This window comes from Coregonus lavaretus, assembly GCF_964263955.1.
Source record: "Coregonus lavaretus genome assembly, chromosome: 15".
NCBI lineage: Eukaryota > Metazoa > Chordata > Actinopteri > Salmoniformes > Salmonidae > Coregonus > Coregonus lavaretus.
The window spans coordinates 38,484,777-38,511,270 of record NC_140002.1 but is presented as its reverse complement, the minus strand read 5'-3'; the positions used below and the strand labels follow the sequence as shown (position 1 = coordinate 38,511,270).

General features: G+C 41.7%; 2 protein-coding genes across 2 annotated transcripts; both read right to left on the bottom strand.

The window, feature by feature from the left end:
• Positions 1 to 148: 148 nt before the first annotated feature.
• LOC311143207 (calmodulin-1) lies at positions 149 to 5,033 on the bottom strand. The gene is made up of 6 exons (XM_084179001.1): positions 4,634 to 5,033; positions 3,469 to 3,499; positions 3,169 to 3,312; positions 2,880 to 2,986; positions 2,513 to 2,648; positions 149 to 1,581 (listed from the first exon to the last, which is right to left on the bottom strand). The coding sequence occupies exons 1-6, from the start codon at positions 4,634 to 4,636 to the stop codon at positions 1,553 to 1,555; spliced, it is 450 nt and encodes a 149-aa protein (XP_084035127.1). The 5' UTR covers positions 4,637 to 5,033; the 3' UTR covers positions 149 to 1,552.
• A 2,714-nt stretch (positions 5,034 to 7,747) lies between these two features.
• LOC311142688 (amino acid transporter heavy chain SLC3A2-like) lies at positions 7,748 to 14,869 on the bottom strand. The gene is made up of 9 exons (XM_084178340.1): positions 14,782 to 14,869; positions 13,021 to 13,264; positions 12,704 to 12,894; positions 10,165 to 10,338; positions 9,940 to 10,034; positions 9,686 to 9,825; positions 9,071 to 9,386; positions 8,876 to 8,941; positions 7,748 to 8,726 (listed from the first exon to the last, which is right to left on the bottom strand). The coding sequence occupies exons 2-9, from the start codon at positions 13,236 to 13,238 to the stop codon at positions 8,379 to 8,381; spliced, it is 1,548 nt and encodes a 515-aa protein (XP_084034466.1). The 5' UTR covers positions 13,239 to 13,264; positions 14,782 to 14,869; the 3' UTR covers positions 7,748 to 8,378.
• Between the last annotated feature and the right edge of the window lie 11,625 nt (positions 14,870 to 26,494).

The window sequence follows — 26,494 nt, the reverse complement described above, 5'->3', positions numbered from 1 at the left end:
AATGTGCAACTAAACATTGAGTTATTGTTACAACTTGAAAGAATACAGCGACAAAAGGTAAAATACTGTCTGACCATATTCTTGATAGCATTGTCAAACACTTGCTTTCATTGCACAGTATGAGGATAATTAAAGACTGGAGTCTTGGTATAGAAAGACTGGTCAAAGAGTTTAATTAGCAAGAAAAACTGACATGAGTTCAGCAATGGAATGCATAATCTCTCATTCTCCCCAAACAACTTACAACTTTAAAGGGCATGGGAAAGAGAACATGACAGCTAAACTGGCAAAGTCTTCAAAAATGAGACAAAGATCATGAACAGAAAGAAAATAACATTAATGACAGTAAAAAAGTATGGGAGGGGGGAAACTGAAATATGGATGCCAATATGAAAGGTGGTAGAGTTGAATATGGTGTGGTCGGACGCATAGTGCAGCTACAACAGACCGTGACTTCAATCACATACACACAAGTTAGGTACAAAACCACAACCAGCAGACAAACAACTTGGATTCACCCTTCCACAAGTGACATTTAAAAACAGGACAGGTGAGGAAAATGTTCTTAAAACAGGGGTTCCTTTAAAACCACAACAGTGGCATTTGCTTGGGCAATGAATATCCTAATAGTACACAAAGCAGGGTTGAAGTTAATGGCCACTTTTGCCCTCACTCTGTACTTACTGTCAAAACAAGTCATGCCTTAAATCTTTACACATAAGTGAAATGTACATTTCAACTGAATTCATTGATTGTTAAAATGGCATAGTTTGTCATGTCAAACAAGACTGTGGTGGTGCTGAACATACCTGCTCTAGTATAAGAAAATGTTAAAATAACGGTTGAATAAATGTTGTAATGTCAGGACATAAGACTGGAGAAACGCATACAGCACTGCACTGGGGGTCTTTGTACAACCATGTTTGCGACACCCAAACAGTTATCTTTGCAGCCAACTAATCATGAGTTTGTAAGCATGCATTTAAGTCAGGTCATATGTTTAAATATAAATTATTTATGTAATGCCACAATTTCAAAGAAACATAATATTGTTACAAATATTAAAAACACATACACCAAACATGCGCATATACACATGGAAATACATTAGGGTTTGTTTTGTTAAAATTATGTCATCTCCCATCCTGGTCATCCTGTGCACGTCTAAAAGATGACAAATATCTACAACCGTAAGTTGCATGAGAATAGGCCATGTAATAAAGGGGTGCGAGCACAACAGAAAAAGGATGCAAGCAGAGAAGCACAAAAACATTCCCAAAGAAATAAAGCATGCACTTCTCTTTCCGTATACATTTTAGCTTAAAAATATTGTTCACTTGTTCAGACACCATTAGTATATGTAGCGGAATAATGAAAGGAAACACTCAGCTTACACAGATGAGCCTGAATCAAGCAAAATGGCCAAGGGGCAAAGCAACCAAACGCAAAGCAAAAAAAATAAGAGGATGGTTGTGAATGGGTGTTGAGTGTTGACAGAGTGCTGCCCACTGTTTGGTCTTGTGTGGTGAAGGGGTCCTTTGGGTTTCTGGTTTTATTTTGCAGTCATCATTTGCACAAATTCTGAAAGACAAGATTGGAAACAACATTTGGAGGGAGGGAGGCCACAAGTTACGATTGGCAAATGGTTCTCCATTCTGTAGGATACTACTTGTGTCTAAGCTGACAAGTTCGACAGACTAGAGGAACACATGAACAGCTGGGTTTGGCCTTGTGTGGAATTCTGGGATTGGGCCTGATCATATTGAGACTAATGTAAAGTAAAACAAAATAAAAGATTGATACCCATTTGGGAGCTTAAATCAGAGCTGTGTTCTGTTATTCAGCTCAATTATCCACACCTCTAATGATGGTGGAGAGCATGACTGAGGAGGACACTTGGATATCTTAATGTGAAGATCAAATGTATTTCTGCACCCAGTTGCATGCCATTCATTATGCTTTTCAATGTTGAACCCTTTCATGAGCATAGCATGTTCCAGTTTGCCCCGTCTGCGCACACAGTTCATAATAATGGAGCCATTCACCAAACATTTACATTTGATTACTGCAATATCATCTGCACTGAAATTCTTTGTCAATTCTTGCCTATTTATAATAAACAGTATAATCAATTACAGAAAACGGACACTAGGAAATACATCTAACAGAAGGATGATCAACACATATGATCAAAGGGGATGTGATGGTTAAAATAATTGTCCTTTTTACTGTAACAAGTGACAACAGCAAATCTTCCGTTTTGACCAAACAAAGGTGCGAACAATGTTGTCTAACTGCAGAATGAATACCTAAAACAACCTGTTAAGAAATATTGCTATGACGACAACAAAACAAGGCAAGCTAGAATGCATGTTGTTGAATGGATTAAATCTGGTTTGACAGCATTCATTTTGTAGATTTCATGGCTTGTGTATGGCCAATTGTCTGACTGATTTCCAATTTCCTGGTTAACACAAGTTTGAGACTAGATAGAGAAGATGCGGAAACTGACCTTCGTAGTTGACCTGTCCATCTCCATCGATATCAGCCTCCCGGATCATCTCGTCCACCTCCTCGTCTGTCAGTTTCTCACCGAGGTTTGTCATAACGTGACGTAGCTCTGCAGCACTGATATAGCCGTTACCGTCCTGCAACACAATAGAGACAGTTTGAGTTTAGTGTTAACTACCATGCAGATCGTATTACTGAGTATTTCCTAAATATTGAATGTCAAATAATCATGAATTTGGTCAACTCTGGAGAGGTTTGAGACATATCCAATGGGAGTGATGGAACCCATTGGTTAATATTTGAAGTGCTATGACTGGCTGTAAGACATTTGAACAGTCTCAAATCTGCCATTCCCCAGTTTGGCTGACCTTGTCGAAGACTCTGAAGGCTTCTCTGATCTCCTCCTCACTGTCGGTGTCCTTCATCTTCCTCGCCATCATGGTCAGGAACTCGGGGAAGTCAATGGTTCCATTTCCTGTGGATCACAAAGCAAAATGATTTCACAGGAGGAAAACAATGATTCTTACAATGTAGGTCTTTCATCCCAATCATCAGATATTGCATCAGAACGTTATCAAAACCCTCCGTTGTGTGCATAGCCTGTGTGTGTGTGTGTTCATTTGGGGGAGAGAGATGGAGAGCATTCGTGTGTCTCACCATCAGCATCCACCTCATTGATCATGTCCTGCAGCTCGGCCTCTGTGGGGTTCTGTCCCAGCGAGCGCATCACGGTGCCCAGCTCTTTGGTGGTGATGGTGCCATCTCCATCCTTATCAAACAGCGAGAACGCCTCTTTGAACTCTGGATGAAAAATGTAGATTGTCTCCAGTCTACACTTCCATAATACAACACATTTCACTGCACCTATCTAATGTATGTGACAATAAAGCATCCGTGTAATATAGACTTAAACATCTTGACACCTTGGTCATGTTTGAGCAAAAATGGCCATCTTACCAGCGATTTGTTCCTCTGTCAGTTGATCTGCCTGAAAGTACAACACAATTGTGAATGACACCATTTGATTTTGGATTCTCCCTTTCTTGCACTTTAAGAAATTTCTACTCATTTCTTTCAAATGCCACCCATAACATAACCCAATAGTTAATTCCCATATTTTGTCCTAGGCTACATAAAAATTAACTACAAAATATAAAATCTAACTACCGCTAGTTACTTGTGATGTAGAACGTATGCCTATCCGTCCCTCTTCAGTTGTATTACCGTATCTTTAGTTTGTTAGCAAGTGATGTTATGTCAAATTAGACCGTCCTGCACCATATTTGGTGCAATATTATATCAGGCGACCGCACAGTGCCCTAGCTAGAAAGCAACGCATTTAATCTGGGGATATCCGGTCTGAAATTAACCAGATCAACATTCAAGTAATGTTACTTCACCTAGTTAGGAACACATTTAAGCAGATATCGTTAGTTAGCTGTCTAAAATCACAACACGTTGACTTTGAGGAACCCAACTAACGTTAGCTAGACACTACTAGCCATAAACTGCATATGCCACCCCAGCTCATCCTGCTAACGTTAGCGCATTATCAAAACTTAAGGATAGGCCTAAGTAGGCTAGTTAGCGACACAAAACTAGGTAGTTAATGACAAACTACATGTAGTTAGTTAGCCTACTATTGAAGGTAAATGTCGAGCAAAGACGATAGTGACAAAACCAACAATAGTGTAGTGTTGACAAACAGCCATAGCTAACTATTAACGTTAGCTAACCAGCTAGCTAGCTTGTTTCCTATGCGTGGCGAAGTTGGCTAGCTAACAGTAACGTTAGCTGGCTGCATATGTCGGACACAACTGACTTTAGCTAGCTAACGTTAGCTAAATTAGTGATTGACGCAGATGTCTAGCTAGTTAACGTAACGGTACTGTAGCTCGTTAGCCATCGTAATGTTTGTAACCAACAAGTCTGCCGTGCTGGCTGTGGCTAACTAGCTAGCTAATCAATCGTCCAGTTAAAAAGCAAGCTAGCCAACAAACATTTAGCTAGCTAACGTTAGCTAGCCTAGAGAGAGATATATGGCTACACATGCATATGTTGAGGCAATTCTATGAATCCAAGATATTAATTTAATCGGAAATGTACAGCAAAGGGAACTTACCATGTTGTGATGTTGCTAACTAGCTATGTTGATTTGATATAGCTAACAATTTCGCGTTTGTAGATATGATAATCAAGTTTTCCACACAGTCATCCGCGCCTTGCGCTCTTTGCCGCTTCAAGTTGATTATCACTCCGCTTCGGTTTAGATTTCAATCCGGACGCTGCACTCCCTAGCAACTCGGCTGTCACTATGGTGTCCGTGCGCCGAATAGAGTAAAAATAGAGCGACACAAATTGGATTTATCTGCAACCAGGACTATCCTTCTATTCTTTACTAAAAAGTGCCGTTTTAAAGTATCCAATCATGGACAATTTTCGTATTTCAACACTTTAACTACACAATAATGCTCAAGCTCTGTTTCCCTTCTCTTTGGGAATGTAAACTCGCTCATGTCTATGTTTGATTGAGATACCCAGCGACTTTATATGGGACACACTGAGCAATGGCGTACATCAGCTGACCCAGTAAACGGGACTAGATTGGTTTTCAGCTACCTGCAATGCGTCAGGGAGTCCTCGCAGGGAGTGGAGAGGCTGTTCAAATCTTTAAAACCACAGAAACACTTGGCTGAATTTACAAATTGGGATCAAAAGCATAATGTTTTAATGTCCAAGAATCATACACGATTCTGAATAGCCTAGTCATATTGCATAGTAAGCCTAACATTGCTATTGGGAAACCTATTGTAGCTCAAGTTCAACCTGACTGTAGTTTGCAGAGTTCCAATGTTTCTTCAGAGCAATCATCTGGACTAGATTAATTCAAATAATTGCACATAGGCCTATGCATTTTGAAGTGACCAATGTTGCAAACAGTACGCCCCTTATTTTTTCTATAGTAGAAGGGCCCTGTTTAGCGATGGAATACATTTTACATTTTAGTCATTTAGCAGACGCTCTTATCCAGAGTGACTTACAGTTAGTGAGTGCATACATTTATACCTGTATTGCATGTCGAGAGAACAATTTGAGAAATTCTAAGATCTTGCTGTTCTTGTAGGTTTTGAAGTCCAACTCATTAACACATGTTACCAGCTTAATTTAGAGCAAATTTGACCCCAATTAAGAAAAATAAGAGTTTGAGGTAGACAAACGCAGAGCTAGAAACCCCTTTGGATTTCCTGGAAGGAAGGTTGACAGTTAGAACCCTCAGGACTACCTGACACAGAAAATCAGACAGGCAGAAAAAGAAGAAGCAAAGAGGCCCCCTTTTAAGATCTCACTGCTCTCAGCGTCAATGTGTCCTCATCGCTCTGCGGAAACTTGTGTGCAGCAGATCTGGTGTCAGCCCTGATGCATTCTCCCCTAAACACCCCCCATTTCCATCACTCATCCTTACATGACAACTACAACCATTATGAGATCTGTGTTGTGCTTATATCAGACATTCATTCAAAAGCATATATATATATACAGTTGAAGTCGGAAGTTTACATACACTTAGGTTGGAGTCATTAAAACTTGTTTTTCAACCACTCCACAAATTTCTTGTTAACTAACTATAGTTTTGGCAAGTCGGTTAGGACATCTACTTTCTGCATGACACAATTCCAGTGGGTCAGAAGTTTACATACACTAAGTTGACTGTGCCTTTAAACAGCATGGAAAATTCCAGAAAATGATGTCATGGCTTTAGAAGCTTCTGATAGGCTAATTGACATCATTTGAGTCAATTGGAGGTGTACCTGTGGATGTATTTCAAGGCCTACCTTCAAACACAGTGCATATTTGCTTGACATCATGGGAAAATCAAAATAAATCAGCCAAGACCTCAGAAAATAAATTGTAGACCTCCACAAGTCTGGTTCATCCTTAGGAGCAATTTCCAAATGCCTGAAGGTACCACGTTCATCTGTACAAACAATAGTCAAGGTATTGGAGTGGCCATCACAAAGCCCTGGCCTCAATCCTATAGAAAATGTGTGGGCAGACCTGAAAAAGCGTGTGCGAGCAATGAGGCCTACAAACCTGACTCAGTTACACCAACTCTGTCAGGAGGAATGGGCCAAAATTCACCCAACTTATTGTGGAAGGCTACCCAAAATGTTTGACCCAAGTTAAACAATTTAAAGACAACGCTACCAAATACTAATTGAGTGTATGTAAACTTCTGACCCACTGGGAATGTGATGAAAGAAATAAAAGCTGAAATAAATCATTCTCTCTACTATTATTCTGACATTTCACATTCTTAAAATAAAGTGGTGATCCAAACTGTCCTAAGACAATGGAATTTATACTAGGATTAAATGTCAGGAATTGTGAAAAATTGAGTTTAAATGTATTTTGCTAAGGTGTATGTAACCTTGACTTCAACTGTACAATGCTTTACACTATTCTACCAGTCTGCACCATGAAAACCCAGGATAGTGTCTTGGAGGCCATTGTGAACCCACATTTATAGTAAGGGGTAGTTTGCTAGTGTTTTATAAACTCTGAATGAGGGTTTATGTGATACAAGAGGTGAAGTAGTTTATACACTAAGAAAATCAACCACACATCACTAGTAGTATAGTGTAGGTTTTTGTGACCTTGTGAGCATTGTGTCAAGCAGCTAAATTTAGAACCATTACACGTAAAGTGTACGAAGGATAACCTTTCCCAATTTCTGATGGAAATCCAAAATCAACTAGGCCAATGGCAGTCGTATGGCTTGAACGTCATCATTGATTGTTCCTATGTTCCTCCCACAGAGGCTTTTCCATCCTAGACTGATCAACAAATAGATTGTCCCAGCTAAATAGAGTGCATTTTTATCACACATTTATACTATTGAATGCATATATTATGTTCTTATGTTTAGTCAACCACCATCTCATAATCCACTTCTGTGGGTGCAAACAGCAGCAGTCACTGTGTCCGTCTATAGAGGTGTCTCCCCCAGGGTTTGCATATACATTTTTAATAAGTGTTCACATAGTCAGGTGAGACAGAGCTCCCCCCATGCACTATGGATATCTATAAATAAAGATACCAAGAGACGTTCAAGTGCACCTGGTCCTGGGTGGAAGTCTGAAGTTTGTAGAGTGGATAGAGGGCTAGCTTTAATGTCTAATCTAGGGTTTAGATTTCACACAACATTGCTAGCCTAAATATAACAGACTAGTAAGGGTTGTATTCAGTTTTATTTATTTCCCCTGTTTTATATCATGGCAATTTCATTTAGTATGATGAAAGAGTTTCAGCCCCTCCACCTTTGATGTGTTCTTCACTTCCCTCAGCTGCAAAAGCAATCATAACATCAGAGACTTCTTGAAACGTGAGAAAGGAGAGGGGCATTACTTTTGAACACAATTACAACATTTTAGTAAGGGAGCAACCAAGCCCCCCAAAAGCAACTAAAAAAAAAGTACATAAAATACAAACTTTTAAAATGCTAAAATCAATCATGGTATTTCATGGTCTGGAATGTATTTTCAGTAACAGCAAGATGTAACAGACAGATGGTTGCAGAGGCTTGACTGGTGCTTGCGATGAGGACATTTGTGTTTGTATGTCAGACAACACCGTATTCTAGAATACAGAATTAATTCACAGCAGTTACTATTTTCTAAGCTAAAATTCTTTGACCAGAAGTATCAGTGTGAATGATACAGTAACTATTTTTCAGACATAAAAAAAAAGGTAACAGAATGCCCTAAAAAAATAACTAGCATAAGTGATTTTAAAAATGTTCACCACGGAGAGACAACTACTTTAACATCAATGCCCACATACAGATGGTGCTGGGATCTCCCCCCTCTCTAGGCTACGTAGGGGAACTGTAGCAGGACAGCCTGGCCCGGGCCCAACTCCAGTGCAGAGAGCTCAACGGCACTGTCGGGGGCCAGGTTGGCCTTGTCTGTGCTCACCTGGACCACAGCCTGAGCAGGCCGGTCAGGGTGGTCCAGCTGAAGGGTCACCGCGTCACTGCCCCAGTTGAAGGCAGCGATGTAGCGCCCACTCTGGTCCCACTGGCGGAGGTAGGCCAGGGCAGAGGTGGAGTTGAAAAGGGGAATGTAGTCCCCATGCTGCAGGGAACGCTCTTTTCCACGCAGGTCACTCAGTGTCTTGAAGATGGAACGGCAGGCGAGCCTCTGTTCTTTCTCCTTCTGAGGGTGGTAAGAATTAAACATGAATTTCCTTGCTTTGCCAACAGTTGTATTTTTTTTTATCAGAATGAATCTGATGTGCATTAGTGTATGTGTATTTTTATACACATACATAATGCATAATGTGTATGCATTAGCATCTCACTTACCTTAGCAGTTCCATTTGTCTCCTCATCATCCAGGGAATCCCACAGCATCTTAGGGAACTTTGTATCCTGTTATAGAACAATTAACACCAGTAAAAATCAAGAAAATATATCCTTTTAAAAAGTATGACACATTTCTCCAAGGCTAAAGCTGTTATTTGTTTTGTGATACATTAGTTATGGAAACCCCCTGCTCACCTCATCAGCCAGGGCAATCTCATCCCCATAGTTGAACACTGGGGTTCCGGGCAGCGTCAGCAAGAGCATCTGGTTGAAGTTGACCTTGTCTGGGCCCACCAGTGTGGCCAGGTGACCCTCCTTCCTGTCCCCAATGTTCCAGGCTAGCTTGGTCTGGTTGTGGGAGGAAAGCAGCTGCTGGACAGTCTGAGCGCGATCCAAAGCGGTCATGGTCTTAGACCTGAGGGCCCCGGATAGGAGTAGGTCCACCCCAGTGGAGTTCAGCAGTTCAGAGACTTCAACAGCAGAGACCTTCGCAGTCACTCCAATCAGAATCCTGAGCAAGAAACAAAAAAATGCATTCCTTTCCTCAATGAATGTTATCTACACAAGTCACACAATGTACCCATTGTAATATAATTAAGATAAAGTATCAGCTTTCTTCTCAGCAGCAGTCAGTGCAATTTACACCACTAGAGGGCACAAGTTAGCCAATAGCCATTTTGTGGAGGACGAACATTTTATGGAAACACAATACTGTCACTAAACCGCCAGGTGGCTCCCATGCATAACAATCTACTGAGAGGCCCAGTTGAGTTCTAAGTGTGATGTACATAATGGTGGACATGTACTCACCTTCTCTTTCCCTCCTCAGTCCCATTCTGGACAATGGCTCGAATGTCAGCCCAAAGAGACGGAACCATGCTGGCCACGCGCTCTACACCAGACAGCTGGATCCCATCCACACCTTGGTTCAACCAGAACACCAGCGCAGACTGGACGGAGAGAGGGTTCACACATTATTAGATAGATACACGCAAATACATTGTTGGGACTGATTAGGAGTGGATTTAATAAGTTCACTGAGAAGAGATGCGCCGAACTCTTACCTTCAGTCTCTCAGCAACGTTGGTGACACTGACGTTAGAGAACCATGGTCCGCTTCCCAGATAGTTGGGAGTCAGATCCAGGATCACATTGATGCCTGTCAGAGAGAGGCGAGAGTTAGTCCATCTGAACTTCAACAGACCACTGCCCAACCAATGAGCAGTTTCAGGAGACAACGATTGAAATAGTGTATAAATGAAGCCCCTATAAAGAGGGACTATACTCACTCTTCTTGTGCGCAGCTATAATGAGGCCTTTGAACTGTTCCAGATTGCCAGCGTCAGAGGAGATCTCCTCAAATTTCAGGCTCTCAAGGTTGTCTGCAGGGGCAACATGGATGGGCCCAACAACCAGTCCCTTCACCTTCAGCTGGCCCAGACTGTCAAGCTTCTCCTCCACACCTGTTACACATTAGAAAACTGCTTACTAAAAGTGGTCATTCATGTATAATTAATAACACTGCTGAATTAGGGAGAGCAACCCCTTCAGTATGGATTTTAAATCTCATTTGTAAAAAGAATTTTAAAAAAATATATATATATATATTTTCATTGCCATCTTTATGTAAATCTCATTTTCTATAAAGCCCTATCAAGTGAATAGTAACTGGCGGTAATAGCTGTGCTCCCACAAAAAAGTTCCACAGTCATTGTGTAGCCCAGTTCCTGGTGTGACTAATACCCCCAAACAAGAAACCTGCCAAACCAGTCAGGCCTGGTGTAGCGAGGGGACAGGGGAAGAAACTGGTTTCTGCTGGTTCAGCAGGCTCCATCCCCCAGAGCGGAGTCACTGGAGTGGGAAACGTGTTCATGTGCAATACATCTGACCTCAATGCTCCTATAGCGCACACATGGAATTGCTAAAGCATATGTATTTTATCTCATGTAATATCATGTCTAGACACCGCGTCAGACCCCTCCCCAACACACACACTATCACCAGAGACCCAATTTCAGTGTCCCCAGAACCTCACTCAGTAATCCCACCCAGTCTATGTGGTTTCATATACAGTACCAGTCAAAAGTTTGACCACACCTACTCATTCAAGGGTTTTTCTTTAGTTTTACATTGTAGAATAATAGTGAAGACATCAAAACTATGAAATAACACATATGGAATAATGTAGTAACCAAAAAAAAGTGTTTAACAAATCAAAATATATTTTATATTTGACATTCTTTAATTTAGCCACCCTTTGCCTTGATGACAGCTTTGCACGCTCTTGGCACTCTCAACCAGCTTCATGAGGTAGTAACCTGGAATGCATTTAAATTAACAGGTGTGCCTTGTTAAAAGTTAATTTGTGGAATTTCTTTCCTTCTTAATGCGTTTGAGCCAATCAGTTGTGTTATGACAAGGTAGGGGTGATATACAGAAGATGGCCCTATTTGGTAAAAGACCAAGTCCATGGCAAGAACAGCTCAAATAAGCAAAGAGAAACGACAGTCCATCATTACTTTAACACATGAAGATCAGTCAATATGGAAAATTTCAAGAACTTTGAAAGCTTCTTCAAGTGCAGTCGCAAAAACCATCAAGCGCTATGATGAAACTGGCTCTCATGAGGACCGCCACAGGAAAGGAAGACCCAGAGTTACCTCTGCTACAGAGTATAAGTTCATTAGAGTTACCAGCCTCAGAAATTGCAGCCCAAATAAATACTTCATAGTTCAAGTAACAGACACATCTCAACATCAACTGTTCAGAGGGGACTGTGTGAAATCAGGCCTTCATGGTCGAATTGCTGAAAAGAAACCACTACTAAACGACACCAATAAGAGACTTGCTTGGGCCAAGAAACACGAGCAATGGAATGTAGACTTTGGTCTTTTGAGATGTTTGGTTCCAACCCGTGTCTTTGTGAGACGCAGAGTAGGTGAACGGATGATCTCCGCATGTGTGGTTCCAACCGTGAAGCACGGAGGAGGAGGTGTGATGGTGCTTTGCTGGTGACACTGTCAGTGATTTATTTAGATTTCAAGGCACACTGAACCAGCATGGCTACCACAGCATTCTGCAGCAATACGCCATTCCCATCTGGTTTGCGCTTAGTGGGACTATCATTTGTTTTTCAACAGGACAATGACCCAACACACCTCCAGGCTGTGTAAGGGATATTTGACCAAGATGGAGAGCGATGGAGTGCTATATCAGATGACCTGGCCTCCACAATCACCCGACCTCAACCCAATTGAGATGGTTTGGGATGAGTCGGACGGCAGAGGGAAGGAAAAGCAGCCAACAAGTGCTCAGCGTATGTGGGAACTCCTTCAAGACTGTTGGAAAAGCATTCCTCATGAAGCTGGTTGAGAGATGCCAAGAGTGTGCAAAGTTGTCATCAAGGCAAAGGGCGGATAATTTGAAGAACCTAAAATCTAACATATATTTTGATTTGTTTAACACTTCTTTGGTTACTACATGATTCCATATGTGTTATTTCATAGTTTTGATGCCTTCACTATTATTATACAATGTAGAAAAAAATAGAAAATCCCTCGAATGAGTAGGTGTGTCTAAACCTTTGACTGGTACTGTACTCAAAGTACTACTTAATATAACTTGGCTGTGACCTACTAGTGGGTTTCACCACAAATGTCTCCCCTGTAGCTCAGTTGGTAGCGCATGGCGCTTGCAACGCCAGGGTTGTGGGTTCGTTTCCCACGGGGGGCCAGCATGAAAATGTATGCACTCACTAACTGTAAGTCGCTCTGGATAAGAGCATCTGCTAAAATGTAATTCATCATCACCCCTTTCAGTGACTCTTACCCTTCAGATTCTGGGACTCGCTGAATGCTTGCACATCTCCAATTTGGTACAGAGGTCCATAATTCCACCAGTTCATGGCAGGAAGGTCTTTGCAGCGAGGTGCTTGAACAATGATGACCACAGCGCCAGCCAGCATCCCCAGCCAGCCCAGCCAGAACAGAATCAGAAGGGCCCATCGTGTCCGGACCCACCTTTAGGAGATGGAGGGAGAGAGATGAATTAGTAATGCAATATTATACCCTAACTTTTGCATTGTAAACATCCGTTAACCTATATTTTGTTATGAGCTACAGTCTTTTCCAGGTCTTGTTTCTTACGCAGGTGTTCCAGCGACTCTGAGGAGTTCCTCTTTGGATAGACCGGTAAATTTAGTCTCAGTCTCCTCAGGGATTTTCACTTTAACGCTGCCGTTCTTCTCCGTGCTGGTGGGAGAACCGGCATCTCCGTTCCCTGCCCCGCCTGTCATCGGCTGCTTCTCCTGGTCCATCTCATTCAACTCCACGTCCTTCATGTCCACCTCTGTGTCCTTACTCATTGTGACGTTGGTTGAGTTTAGATTTTCTTTATAAAAAAGAAAGATAACAGTATAATTGTTGTTGGGAACAGTTGTGTCTACTCTATCACGTTGGGCGTGTTCCTCTGCCCAGGCGTTGCTAACGCATGCCAGATCTTACAATGCCTGGTTAAGTATTTTAAGTATCAGCGAACCACATATGTTATAGACCCCTTTCTGTGTTTGCAAACATTGCCGCACAAGGGCAATGCGCGCAAGTTAGTGGCAGAACACGGGGGAGTTTATAGAATGACAGCAAAAAAAGCCTCTACATTTACATTTAAGTCATGGGGCCCCATGTAGCTCAGTTGGCAGAGCATGGCGTTTGCAACGCCAGGGTTGTGGGTTCGATTCCCACGGGGGGCCAGTATAAAAATGTATGCACTCACTAACTGTAAGTCGCTCTGGATAAGAGCGTCTGCTAAATGACTAAAATATTTAGCAGACGCTCTTATCCAGAGTGACTTACAAATTATTTATGGTTATGAGTTCATTTCACACTACTTTTGGATTATAATTGGATTTTAAGGCTCGTATGAATGTCCTGCTTAATATAATGCTTGTGTCACCGCAATCAACATACTTTAAAATACTATTCAACCAGTAAAATGCCTGTTAAAGCAAGAATCAAAACATAATTGTAAGCGTATGAGAACCCCAAAAAAGTATGTTAGAAGTAATAAAAACGTAAATCTAGGCTATGTTGAATGGGCGCAGATGGCGATGGCTTTCTTACTGCAGCCAAGAGACTCGCGCGTCTGTCCGTGACGTCAGTGTGTCGTGTACTGGAAACTGGCAGGGGAAAGAACCATTGTGTCATGCACATGCGTAAACGATGGTGGAATACAATGGCAATTTTATTTAACATTGAATCACCTTTCAGCAAAAACACTAAGGCAAATATGGACATTACAATATAACCGTTTTTAATATTGTGACATAATTGAAAGGCTAATATATGGGATCTGAGCCAGGGTGGCATAAGGGGTTACATTCCCATCGCGCTATAGTCTAATTGTTGGCTTGATCATAGACATTGTTAAAGCAATTGCCACCAATGCAACAATTTAATTAGATAAAATGTAGCCTAACATCTTCATTTTATGGTTTGTCGGTAAAATGGTTACAGTAGACAACATCCTTGGATACATTAGGCTATACCGGGCTTGTAGTCTAGCGTGCGTTAAACCGGATTGGTCTAGTTTAATTCTAGTGAAGGCATGAGGCACACATGCAGAAAACAGAAAAGGCAACGTGCCATAAAATGTTTATTTTTCTTATTGTCACTAGATTAGTCAACAAACGTAACACTACATTTAAATGATATAGTTGGGTACGAAAAGTTGAAATATGCCTGCACAAAATCCAAATAATATTCTGTAACTGGACAAACCAATGATGTAATATCTGTGTTGGGCAGGCTATGCGACAAACAGTCAAAGTAGGCCTAAGGAAAACAACCCACAATGTAGGAGACATAACCCAGTCTACAGTCACATGAACATAATAAGCAATCCATCATTACCTGGTCAAGAAAACTGGTAATGTATTCTTCTGTGCGCGTTAAGGCTATCCTTGTTGCTGAAGAAAATGCTTTATCCACAGCATCTGTGAAGGGCTTTTTATATAGCAGTTTACCCGCAGTAGCCTTACGACCGCCCAGTTTTAAGGAAGAACCAACATCACAACTTGCAGATTGTTCAATTATGAGTGTGATCAATGTAATCTTTAACTTCAGCACATGCTGACATAACACAAATTCGATAAATTGGACATTGTATAATTTGAGAGATAAATCGATCTGCATTTCATGGTTTGGCAATTCGGATGTTTGCGTTTGATAAAGAAAGTCCACCTTAAGCGGTCCGCCATTGGCCAGACACGCATCCCGCTCATGTTTTCATGAGTTGACAAGAAATTACACGAACAACTAGTGGGACATAGATCTATGTGCTCTTTATTTAGAAAAAACAAAGAAGGATAGAACTTTCAAATGGTGAATAATATTATAGGCCTAGTGATCTCCTCTTTAATAAAACGAATTATATTTCTGTGATATTGTCTGGTTATAATTTCCATCCATCCTGCTAGAAAAGATCAGCAGAAGACAGAACATATACGATTGTGTTCAAATTTAGATATTGGCACTTTTATATACCGAAATTAGTGAATGATTGAGGACAGTGGGCTACTGTACCAATAGTCTAAAACATCCAAGTAAATAAAGCTCACAACCTTTGACCTAGAAGAGCCATTTCCTAAATTGCTGCAAAAAGCTCCTGTGTTCATAATCCCTCTTTATGTTTTTTTTAACTCCAGACTCGTTGGACTTGTTTGTGTTATTCTCAAGAACATTCTGGTTATAGACTATATAGACATACCCAAAAGTAATTATTCATCATGAGAGGGCCATAAACAATACCTAGTAATGCTTATACTGACAAAAATATTAAAAGATCACCTTTCTGGTAAAAAAAAAAAAAGTTATACATTAATGAGATGTAGTCACCATTGAGGACACAACGTCAAGTACACAGTACAAAAATGATAATTTTTTATATTTGATTTTTTGCTAACACTTAATTTTAAGGGTTCCTTATTACAGTGTACTTACATATGTAATTACACTGTAACAAGTATTGCAGGTAATTGTAATAACTCATAACTCATAGTTACACTGTAATAACTATGGCGGCAGGTAGCTTAGTGGTTAAGAGCGTTGTGCCAGTAACCGAAAGGTCGCTGGTTCTAAAATGAAGTGTTAGCGATTTTTTTTAGGGCTTGAAATGATGGAAATAACTGGACCTGTGACTTTGTGGCTGTGTTAACTAGTGAGAGCATTGAGAGTGGGAGGCGGCATCTGAAGGGGACAACCAGCCCTTTCACGGGGTGTACAGCAATTAATGTTGCGCTGTCCACAGAGCGTTATGTACACAAAAATGTCAATCATAACCGGTCCAGAACCGCTCAAAGTCGATTTTTTTAAATAAACAATCTTGATTACAACATCTTTACTTTTGAAAGATCTTAAGAAGAGATGAAGAAAACACAATTAAAATAAAATACAATTTTATTTGCAACATGCTCCGAATACAACAGGTGTAGACATTACCGTGAAATGCTTACTTACAGCCCTTAACCAACAATGCATTTATTTCTTAATAAAAAAGTAAAATAAAACAACAACAACAAAAAAGTGTTGAGAAAAAAAGAGCAGAAGTAAAATAAAATAACAGTAGGGAGGCTATATACAGGGGGGTACCGGTGCAGAGTCAATGTGCGGGGGCACCGGCTAGTTGAGGTAGTTGAGGTAATATGTACATGTGGGTAGAGTTAAAGTGACTATGCATAAATAATTAACAGAGTAGCAGCAGTGTAAAAAGATGGGGTGGGGGTGCAAATAGTCCGGGTAGCCATGATTAGCTGTTCAGGAGTCTTATGGCTTGGGGGTAGAAGCTGTTGAGAAGCCTTTTGGACCTAGACTTGGCACTTCTGTACCGCTTACCGTGCGGTAGCAGAGAGAACAGTCTATGACTAGGGTGGCTGGAGTCTTTGACAATTTTGAGGGCCTTCCTTTGACTCCGCCTGGTATAGAGGTCCTGGATGGCAGGAAGCTTGGCCCAGTGATGTACTGGGCCGTATGCACTATCCTCTGTAGTGCCTTGCAGTCAGGATGCTCTCGATGGTGCAGCTGTAGAACTTTTTGAGGATCTGAGGACCCATGCCAAATCTTTTCAGTCTCCGGGGAATAGGCTTTGTCGTGCCCTCTTCACAACTGTCTTGGTGTGTTTGGACCATGATAGTTTGTTGGTGATGTGGACACCAAGGAACTTGAAGCTCTCAACCTGTTCCACTACAGCCCCGTCGATGAGAATTGGTGCGTGCTCAGTCCTCTTTTTTTTTCCTGTAGTCCACAATCATCTACTTTGTCTTGGTCACGTTGAGGGAGAGGTTGTTATCCTGGCACCACACGGCCAGGTCTCTGACCTCCTCCCTATAGGCTGTCTCATCGTTGTCGGTGATCAGGCCTACCACTGTTGTGTCGTCGGCAAACTTAATGATGGTGTTGGAGTCGTGCCTGGCCATGCAGTCATGGGTGAACAGGGAGTACAGGAGGAGACTGAGCATGCACCCCTGAGGGGCCCCCGTGTTGAGGATCAGCGTGGCAGATGTGTTGTTACCTACCCTTACCACCTGGGGGCGGCCCGTCAGTAAGTCCAGGATCCAGTTGCAGAGGGAGGTGTTTAGTCCCTGGATACTTAGCTTAGTGATGAGCTTTGAGGGCACTATGGTGTTGAACGCTGAGCTGTAGTCAATGAATAGCATTCTCACGTAGGTATTCCTCTTGTCCAGGTGGGAAAGGGCAGTGTGGAGTGCAATAGAGATTGCATCATCTGTGGATCTGTTGGGGCGGTATGCAAATTGGAGTGGGTCTAAGGTTTCTGGGATAATGGTGTTGATGTGAGCCGTGACCAGCCTTTCAAAGCACTTCATGGCTACAGACGTCAGTGCTACGGGTCGGTAGTCATTTAGGCAAGTTATCTTAGTGTCCATGGGCACGGGGACTATGGTGGTCTGCTTGAAACATGTTGTTATTACAGACTCAGTCAGGGACATGTTGAAAATGTCGGTGAAGACACTTGCCAGTTGGTTAGCACATGCTCAGAGTACACGTCCTGGTAATCTGTCTGAATGTTGACCTGCTTAAAAGTCTTACTCACATCGGCTACGGAGAGCGTGATCACATATGGGTGAATTATAGGCCTATACATGGTAATGATACAGATAGTGATCAAGTTACTACATCTCTATCTTGACACAGTTCTGTCCAATCCACAAGACCCATCATGTAATCTCCTCACAAACTATGTAGTCCTGTATGGCTCAGTTGGTAGAGCATGGTGCTTGCAATGCCGGGTTTGTTGGTTCAATTCCCAGGACCACCCATATGTAAAAATGTATTCATGATTGTAAGTCACTTTGCATAAATGTGTCTGCTAAATGGCATACTGTATGTTATTATAGAGAGATGTCTGGTTACAACCCAGGATTAGTTTAGTGACGGGAGTCACTATTAAGCCCTAATGCAGTGAATCTGTGGAAGTCAGAGGTTGTATAGCAGCCTTTGACCTATTTTAATTAGGGGGGGAATGAGAGTAGAACATGATGAAGAGTTGAAAAAGGGGGAACGTGTGGGATCTTACATGTGTGTTTAAGTCATCAACCAGTTAGGTTACCGTACTTGATTAGTGCATCTACTGTATACTGTCCACCAGGCTATAGTTCTTAGGTTATAGTTTGATACAATACAGGAAAACACTCAACAAAATGCATTCTCTCCATAAGCCCATGTCCCGCCCTCTGAAGGGCGGAGGCTGAGGGGTGTCCGGTGTCATGTGAACACAGCGGAGCAGAGCACATTGTGTCCTTAGGTCCTCCCTAAAAACACATGCTGTAGAATGGGAAATCAACATGTTTTCATGAAGAGGTCTGAGAGAGGGGTGGGCCTGGCCTACAATCTCCTAGAGTTGTGATTAATGAACACAGTAGAGAACAATGGAAGTATGATCAATGTTCTTATCATATGATTATGTTAATGCTGATTGATCAGACCAGTAATTGCATTTAATGGTAGTATGCCTACTGTGATCAAATCAAAATAGGTGTTAAAGGCTTTGGATTGAGTGAAATGCTTCTCCCTCGAGCTAAAACATATTTTTTTCAGTCAGTTTAACCTGCATTTATCCATCTTGACAGGACTGTGAATGGTTACAGAATGCTCAAAGTCACAAACAACTGCAAAACCCTACACTGGCTGCCGGTAAAGTATCAGACTGATTTTAAGATCTTACTCCTAACTTTTAAAGCACCTTTTTAGCCCGGTCTTTATTCAGTGATTGTTTAAGGCATCCTCTGTATTTTATGTTATTTTATTCATTATTTTTACTGCTTCCTGTTTGCTTTTACTTTATTTTATTTTATTTTATAGTTTTAATGTAAAGTGTGCTGCGATTTTAAATGCACTTTAAATAAAGTTTGATTTGATGTTAACCCCACTGAATCAAACGTTTCATGAAACTTTTTCTTATCTGATTCATGCAGATTGCTCAACATGGTAAATCACTGTGGTTTGATATTGCAGACATACATTTAGCTGGCTTTAAGTCACCAACGTTTCCTGTCTGCCCATTTCAGAGTTAGGGCAGCCCCCTCTTGACTGGGAAGGATCAAGAGAGCACATGCACATCTTCAATTACCCACAGAGCAATAGGTTTAAGATATGTATAATATTTTTTTAAGCCAGGATTGTCTAATTTATCATGTTTTGCCTTAAGATTAGAGCAAACCCACTAGGCACAAACTGGTTGAATTAACGTTGTTTAAACGTGATTTGCAAAATGTTATCAATATAATCTGTTGTTTTTGAGGGTGAAATTTCAACCACAGAAATATGTCATCATGGTAACCAATTTTCAACATAGACAAACCTTATATAAAATATGTTGAATTCGTACCTTTGAAACAACATCAGATCTTCAACGTTATAACCACTATGTGAAAAAAATACAATAGGCTGGGCAGCATCTCCAACTGGAGAATTGATCTATCTACAGCTATTCATTTGGTCTCCCATCCAGGGTTTTAACCAAGCCCAGCTTAGGTATTTGTCACTGATTACTACCAATGTGCTATTGTGAGAATGATTATTGAGAGATCTCTTAATAACTAAATAGATTCACTGTTGCTATCGAAGTCATTCTGATCTCTTAATAACTAAATAGATTCACTGTAGCTATCGAAGTCATTCCAAAGGGTAGGTTTAACAGAGAAAATGAAATGTAACCATACTCTATAAGTCATATACTGTATCATCAATCATACTATTCAGGCCTATTCACCTTATTTAAGAACCCGGAAACAAAACAATGTCAGAACGTTCTGTTTTGTGGAGGACTTCTGTTGTGGCATTCTAGCCGTTTTGCGAACATTAGATACAGTGGGGGAAAAAAGTATTTAGTCAGCCACCAATTGTGCAAGTTCTCCCACTTAAAAAGATGAGAGAGGCCTGTAATTTTCATCATAGGTACACGTCAACTATGACAGACGAAATGAGAATTTTTTTCCCAGAAAATCACATTGTAGGATTTTTAATGAATTTATTTGCAAATTATGGTGGAAAATAAGTATTTGGTCAATAACAAAAGTTTCTCAATACTTTGTTATATACCCTTTGTTGGCAATGACACAGGTCAAACGTTTTCTGTAAGTCTTCACAAGGTTTTCACACACTGTTGCTGGTATTTTGGCCCATTCCTCCATGCAGATCTCCTCTAGAGCAGTGATGTTTTGGGGCTGTCGCTGGGCAACACGGACATTCAACTCCCTCCAAAGATTTTCTATGGGGTTGAGATCTGGAGACTGGCTAGGCCACTCCAGGACCTTGAAATGCTTCTTACAAAGCCACCCCTTCGTTGCCCGGGCGGTGTGTTTGGGATCATTGTCATGCTGAAAGACCCAGCCACGTTTCATCTTCAATGCCCTTGCTGATGGAAGGAGGTTTTCACTCAAAATCTCACGATACATGGCCCCATTCATTCTTTCCTTTACACGGATCAGTCGTCCTGGTCCCTTTGCAGAAAAACAGCCCCAAAGCATGATGTTTCCACCCCCATGCTTCACAGTAGGTATGGTGTTCTTTTGATGCAACTCAGCATTCTTTGTCCTCCAAACACGACGAGTTGAGTTTTTACCAAAAAGTTATATTTTGGTTTCATCTGACCATATGACATTCTCCCAATCCTCTTCTGGATCATCCAAATGCACTCTAGCAAACTTCAGACGGGCCTGGCCATGTACTGGCTTAAGCAGGGGGACACGTCTGGCACTGCAGGATTTGAGTCCCTGGCGGCGTAGTGTGTTACTGATGGTAGGCTTTTTTACTTTGGTCCCAGCTATCTGCAGGTCATTCACTAGGTCCCCCCGTGTGGTTCTGGGATTTTTGCTCACCGTTCTTGTGATCATTTTGACCCCACGGGGTGAGATCTTGCGTGGAGCCCCAGATCGAGGGAGATTATCAGTGGTCTTGTATGTCTTCCATTTCCTAATAATTGCTCCCACAGTTGATTTCTTCAAACCAAGCTGCTTACCTATTGCAGATTCAGTCTTCCCAGCCTGGTGCAGGTCTACAATTTTGTTTCTGGTGTCCTTTGACAGCTCTTTGGTCTTGGCCATAGTGGAGTTTGGAGTGTGACTGTTTGAGGTTGTGGACAGGTGTCTTTTATACTGATAACAAGTTCAAACAGGTGCCATTAATACAGGTAACGAGTGGAGGACAGAGGAGCCTCTTAAAGAAGAAGTTACAGGTATGTGAGAGCCAGAAATCTTGCTTGTTTGTAGGTGACCAAATACTTATTTTCCACCATAATTTGCAAATAAATTCATAAAAAATCCTACAATGTGATTTTCTGGATTTTCTTTTCTCAATTTGTCTGTCATAGTTGACGTGTACCTATGATGAAAATTACAGGCCTCTCTCATCTTTTTAAGTGGGAGAACTTGCACAATTGGTGGCTGACTAAATACTTTTTTCCCCCACTGTAGCTAGCTCAAAATGTCGGGGGATCATACCAAGAAAAACCTTTCAAAGTCGAATGGCAAGTCTGTGACACATCCGCAGATTATTCAAGAGTGGGAGGACGATATGAAAAATGGCCACGGCAGAAGCGGGGAGAAGGAGGAGCCCAGAGCCGGAGATCGGAATCAGGAATGACGTTGGGCGATTGGAGACTATGTGGCGGACCAACATTTTTCAGATGGAAGACGCAGGCCAAGATGTCGACACAAGTCCAGAGGATAGAATAGACGCCAGAGGAAGCAATGAAGAGGTCATTGTGGACTGTGAGGCTGAGAATAGAATAGATGCCGGAAGGGAAAGGAGGGGGAAAATGGAGTCCTTTGAGAAGGCAAGAAATAGATATTGGTCAGGAGAAGCAGTATTATCATAAGGAGACGTATACTTGGATGAATGAGGAGGAATGGAGGGGAAAAGAGAGGCAGAGGAGGTCTAAGAGAGAGAGGGAGGAAGACTGTGAGTTTGAGTTGGGGAAAAATGGAGGGAAAAAGGGAGAAGGTTTGTTGAAGAAGAGTGGTAGGAAATGTAAGCAAAGTGAGCTGAAGATAGGAGTAGAAATGGAAGAGGGTGAAGTATCGGAGGTGGTAGGTGTGGTGAAGTGCTCAGAGCCAGAGGCTTGCACAGAGGGTCAGGATAAAGATGAGTCTGTGACAGTAGGAGTGACGTTTGTGGAAAAAGTGGATCCTTGCCCTTTGGCTGATCCATTTGTGGTTTCAAGATGGGTGAAAAAAGCGTTGTGTATAGTGGAATCGGTGAGGGTAACCAGAAGTGGTCTAGTGATAATTGTTTGTGTTTCTGTTGGGCAGAGGGAGAAGGCGCTCAGAGTTAAACAAATGGGGGAAAGAATTGTGAATTGTTTCGCTCTTAGGAAAAGGGTGCCATTGAGAGGAGTGATTACTGGGGTAGAAGCAAATGTAAAAGTGGATCAACTGAAGGAGAAGATTCCCGGTGTGTGTGATGCTCGTCGTTTGGTGCGATGTAAACAGGGTGGCGAGAGTGGGGAAACAGAAGAGTCATTGTCTGTTCTTTTGAGTTTTGAAGTTGAGTCTTTGCCGGATAAAGTGAAGTTAGGATATATAAGTTATCCTGTGCGAACGTATGTGCCGAGTACGTTACGATGTTACAGGTGTCAAACTTATGGGCATGTGGCAGCAGTATGTAGGAGGGAGATTCCAAGGTGTGAGAAGTGTGCAGAAGGGCATGAGACTAAGGAGTGTGAAGCAGTGGGGAAAGTAGTGGTATGTGCTAATTGTAGGGGTGGCCATGGGGCTGGGGATCAGACATGTCCAGTGCGAGAGAAGCAGGTTGAGGTTTCCAGGGTAAGAGTAGAGAAGAAGTTGTCATATGCGGAGGCAGTGAAGAAAGTAGAGGAAGAGGGGTCAAGGGGGGGAGTGGTGAGAGTAGGAGATATATACCAGTACAGTGGGATAGGCAAGCAAGTGATATATGTTTCAGTAAGATTGGGTTTTTAGCGTTTATAGCAATAGTTATTAATTGTACTGCAGGGATGGAACGCAAATCGAAGAGAGATATTTGGGTGTGTGAGACTTGACAGCAGAAGAGTTACAGGGAGTGTTAAGTGGTGATGTCCCATCATTTCAGGTTGAGGGCATGAGGTAGGAGTGAGTATATTTAAATAGTGGAGAAGGGTTGGGTTAATTATTATTAGTAGTTTTGAAGTTGTGAGTGTAGTGTTAGATGGTAGGATATTTCTTTGCTTTGTTTTATTTTATTTTTCAAGAAAAGATAAGGGAGTTGTACTCCAGTCTAGTAGGTGGCGTTAATGCAACAAATTGGATGCCAACCGCCGTTAAACCTCATTGAAGAAGAGGAAGAGGAAGAAAAATGGCCACATATCACCTACGAAGACATCTTCAATTATTTTGTCTTGTCTCTCGTTGTGGATGGGTCAGAGATGAGGAGCTACAAAAGCACAGAGGCATATCAATACCTCTACAGCGACAAAGTTCGGAAGTATCAGAAACGAGTCAACTGTGAACACCATGTAAACTAGTGTTCTGTACTGTAATTGACTATTCTAACAGTAGTTTTTTGTTGAAGGTGCAGAATGCTGTGTATGGAGGATTGACAGGGGTATCCTGTACAGATGAGCAATGCCAGTGGAACTCGGGGGAGCAGTGGAATTTAGCTCCAAAAAGGTTGAGCGAGATCTGTTTAAAACGTCACAAACCAAGTGACGAGTTCTCTGACAGCACCCCAGCCGCTTCTCCATCTCTACCTCCAACTCCTGCTTACCACTCCTACAACGCACTTAAGAAGAGTTTGGAAGGGGCCAATGTTCCATTGGGAAGCCTTCTGCACAAGTGCCTCAAGCCAACCAGTCATCAAGTTCCAGCAGCAGCCACACAGCTAAAGCAGCCTCATGGTGAACACGGCATCAACAATTCTTGTCATTTTATGACATTTATGTTAAGCTGGAGGAGTGTAAATGTTCCACTTCCTCCCATGCGTGGGATGACGCACAGAAACTTCGGATCACTGCTAGCTCAGCAAAGAAGGTTCCTGTGCGCACCTCAACAAATCCCGACAACTTTGTGTGGGAGCATCTCTTCCCCAGGTTCCATGGGAACCACATATGGTAAGGAGAACGAGCAGGTGGTCTACACATGGATGGAGAGATGTAGGTTTAGTCTGGAGAGTAGAGGCACAGTAGTGAGTGTCAAGGAGCCATGGCTTTCTGCAAGCCCAGACATAGTGTTAACTCTCAAGAACTTCTAGAAATAAAATGTCCTGTTCTGAGTAAGAAGTGTGAGTCTCTGACTGAACTGTTCTCTGGCAAACTCACCGATGTAAAGCTGGTGGATGGTCTTCCTCAGCTGCAACCTAATGGAGCCCATGGGTACTACATGCAGGTGCAAATGGGCATGTTCTGCACAGGACTGGAGAGATACATACTCCGTGTCTGGGCTTCATCCGAGCAGGTTGTTATTGATGTGCCTTTTAATGTGAAGTTCTGTGCTGATGTTATCCCTAAACTGAAGGCATTTTATTTCACACATATGCTGCCAAGGATAGTATATGAGTTCCAGTCAGGCAGACTAACTCTGTGCTCCAAATATGTTCATCTACTGTATGTGGTATCTAGGCTCGTGGGCCTAATACTTAGTGTTTTTAAATAGTTATTATATTTTGTGCCTTGTAAAGCTCTCTCTGTCAGCTCTACCTTATTATCTAAGCATAACTCTTGGTGTTTTTGTCTTGCACAGTTCTCTTCATATGCTGGTGTTTTTTAGGTCTTGCCTTGTACAGCTCTCTTCATACATGTTTATCTAATGCCTAAGGATAACTCCTTATGATTGTTGATGTTTTTTTATTTTTATTTTATTTTATTATTTAGGGGGTAGATCAGCTTTAATATTGCAGATAGATTGTAACTTCCATCAATGTAATTGTCTGCATCACTTCCATCCCCCATGTTTTTTTTCTCTCGCATATATATATATATATATATATATATATATATACACACACATATAAGCAGGTAGCTTAGTGGTTAAGAGCGTTGTGTCAGTAACCGAAAGGTCGCTGGTTCTAATCTCCGAGCCGACTAGGTGAAAAATCTGTCGATGTGCCCTTGAGCAAGGCACTTAACCCTAATTGCTCCTGTAAGTCGCTCTGGATAAGAGCGTCTGCTAAATGACTAAAAATGTAAAATGTAAATGTATATACACACACATATATATACGTAATGGGACCCATCTCGTCCAAAAAGTTGACTCAAGTTTGCCAAAAAGCACCTGGATGATCATCAAGACTTGCAAGAACGTTCTATGGACAGATGATTCAAAAGTATAACTTTTTGGACGACATGGTTCCAGTAATGCCTGGCAAAAACCAAACTCTGCATTCCACAGTAAGAACATCATACCAAAGGTCAAGCATGGTGGTGGTGGTGTGATGGTTTGGGGACGCTTTGCTGCCTCAGGACCTGGACGACTTGCCTTAATAGAAGGAACCATGCATTCTGCTCTGTATCAGATAATTCTACAGGAGAATGTCAGACCATCCGTCTGTGAGCTGAAGCTAAAGCGCAGCTGGGTCATGCAGCAAGACAATGATCCAAAACACACAATCAAGTCTACATGAAAATTGCTAAAAAGCAACAAATTGGAAGTTTTGGAATGAATGGCCTAGTCAAAGTCCAGACCTAATCCCAATTGAGATGTTGTGGCAGGACTTGAAACGAGCAGTTCATGCTTGAAAACCCACACGTCACTGAGTTAAAGCAGTTCTGCATGGAAGAGTGGGCCAAAATTCCTCCACAGTGACGTGAGAGACTGATCAACAACTACAGGAAGCATTTGGTTGGAGTCATTGCAACTAAAGGTGGCACAACCAGTTATTGAGTGTAAGGGGGCAATTACTTTTTCACACAGGGGAATTGGGTGTTGAAATAAATGAAATAAATATGTAATTGTTGTGTTATTTGTCCACTTATGTTCCCTTTATCTAATATTAGGTTTTGGTTGAAGATCTGATAACATTCAGTATCACAAATATGCAAAAGAAGAGAAAATTAGAAAGGGGGCAAATACTTTTTCATAGCACTGTAGGTCTAGGGTTTCAAGCTTTGGTCAACGTCTCA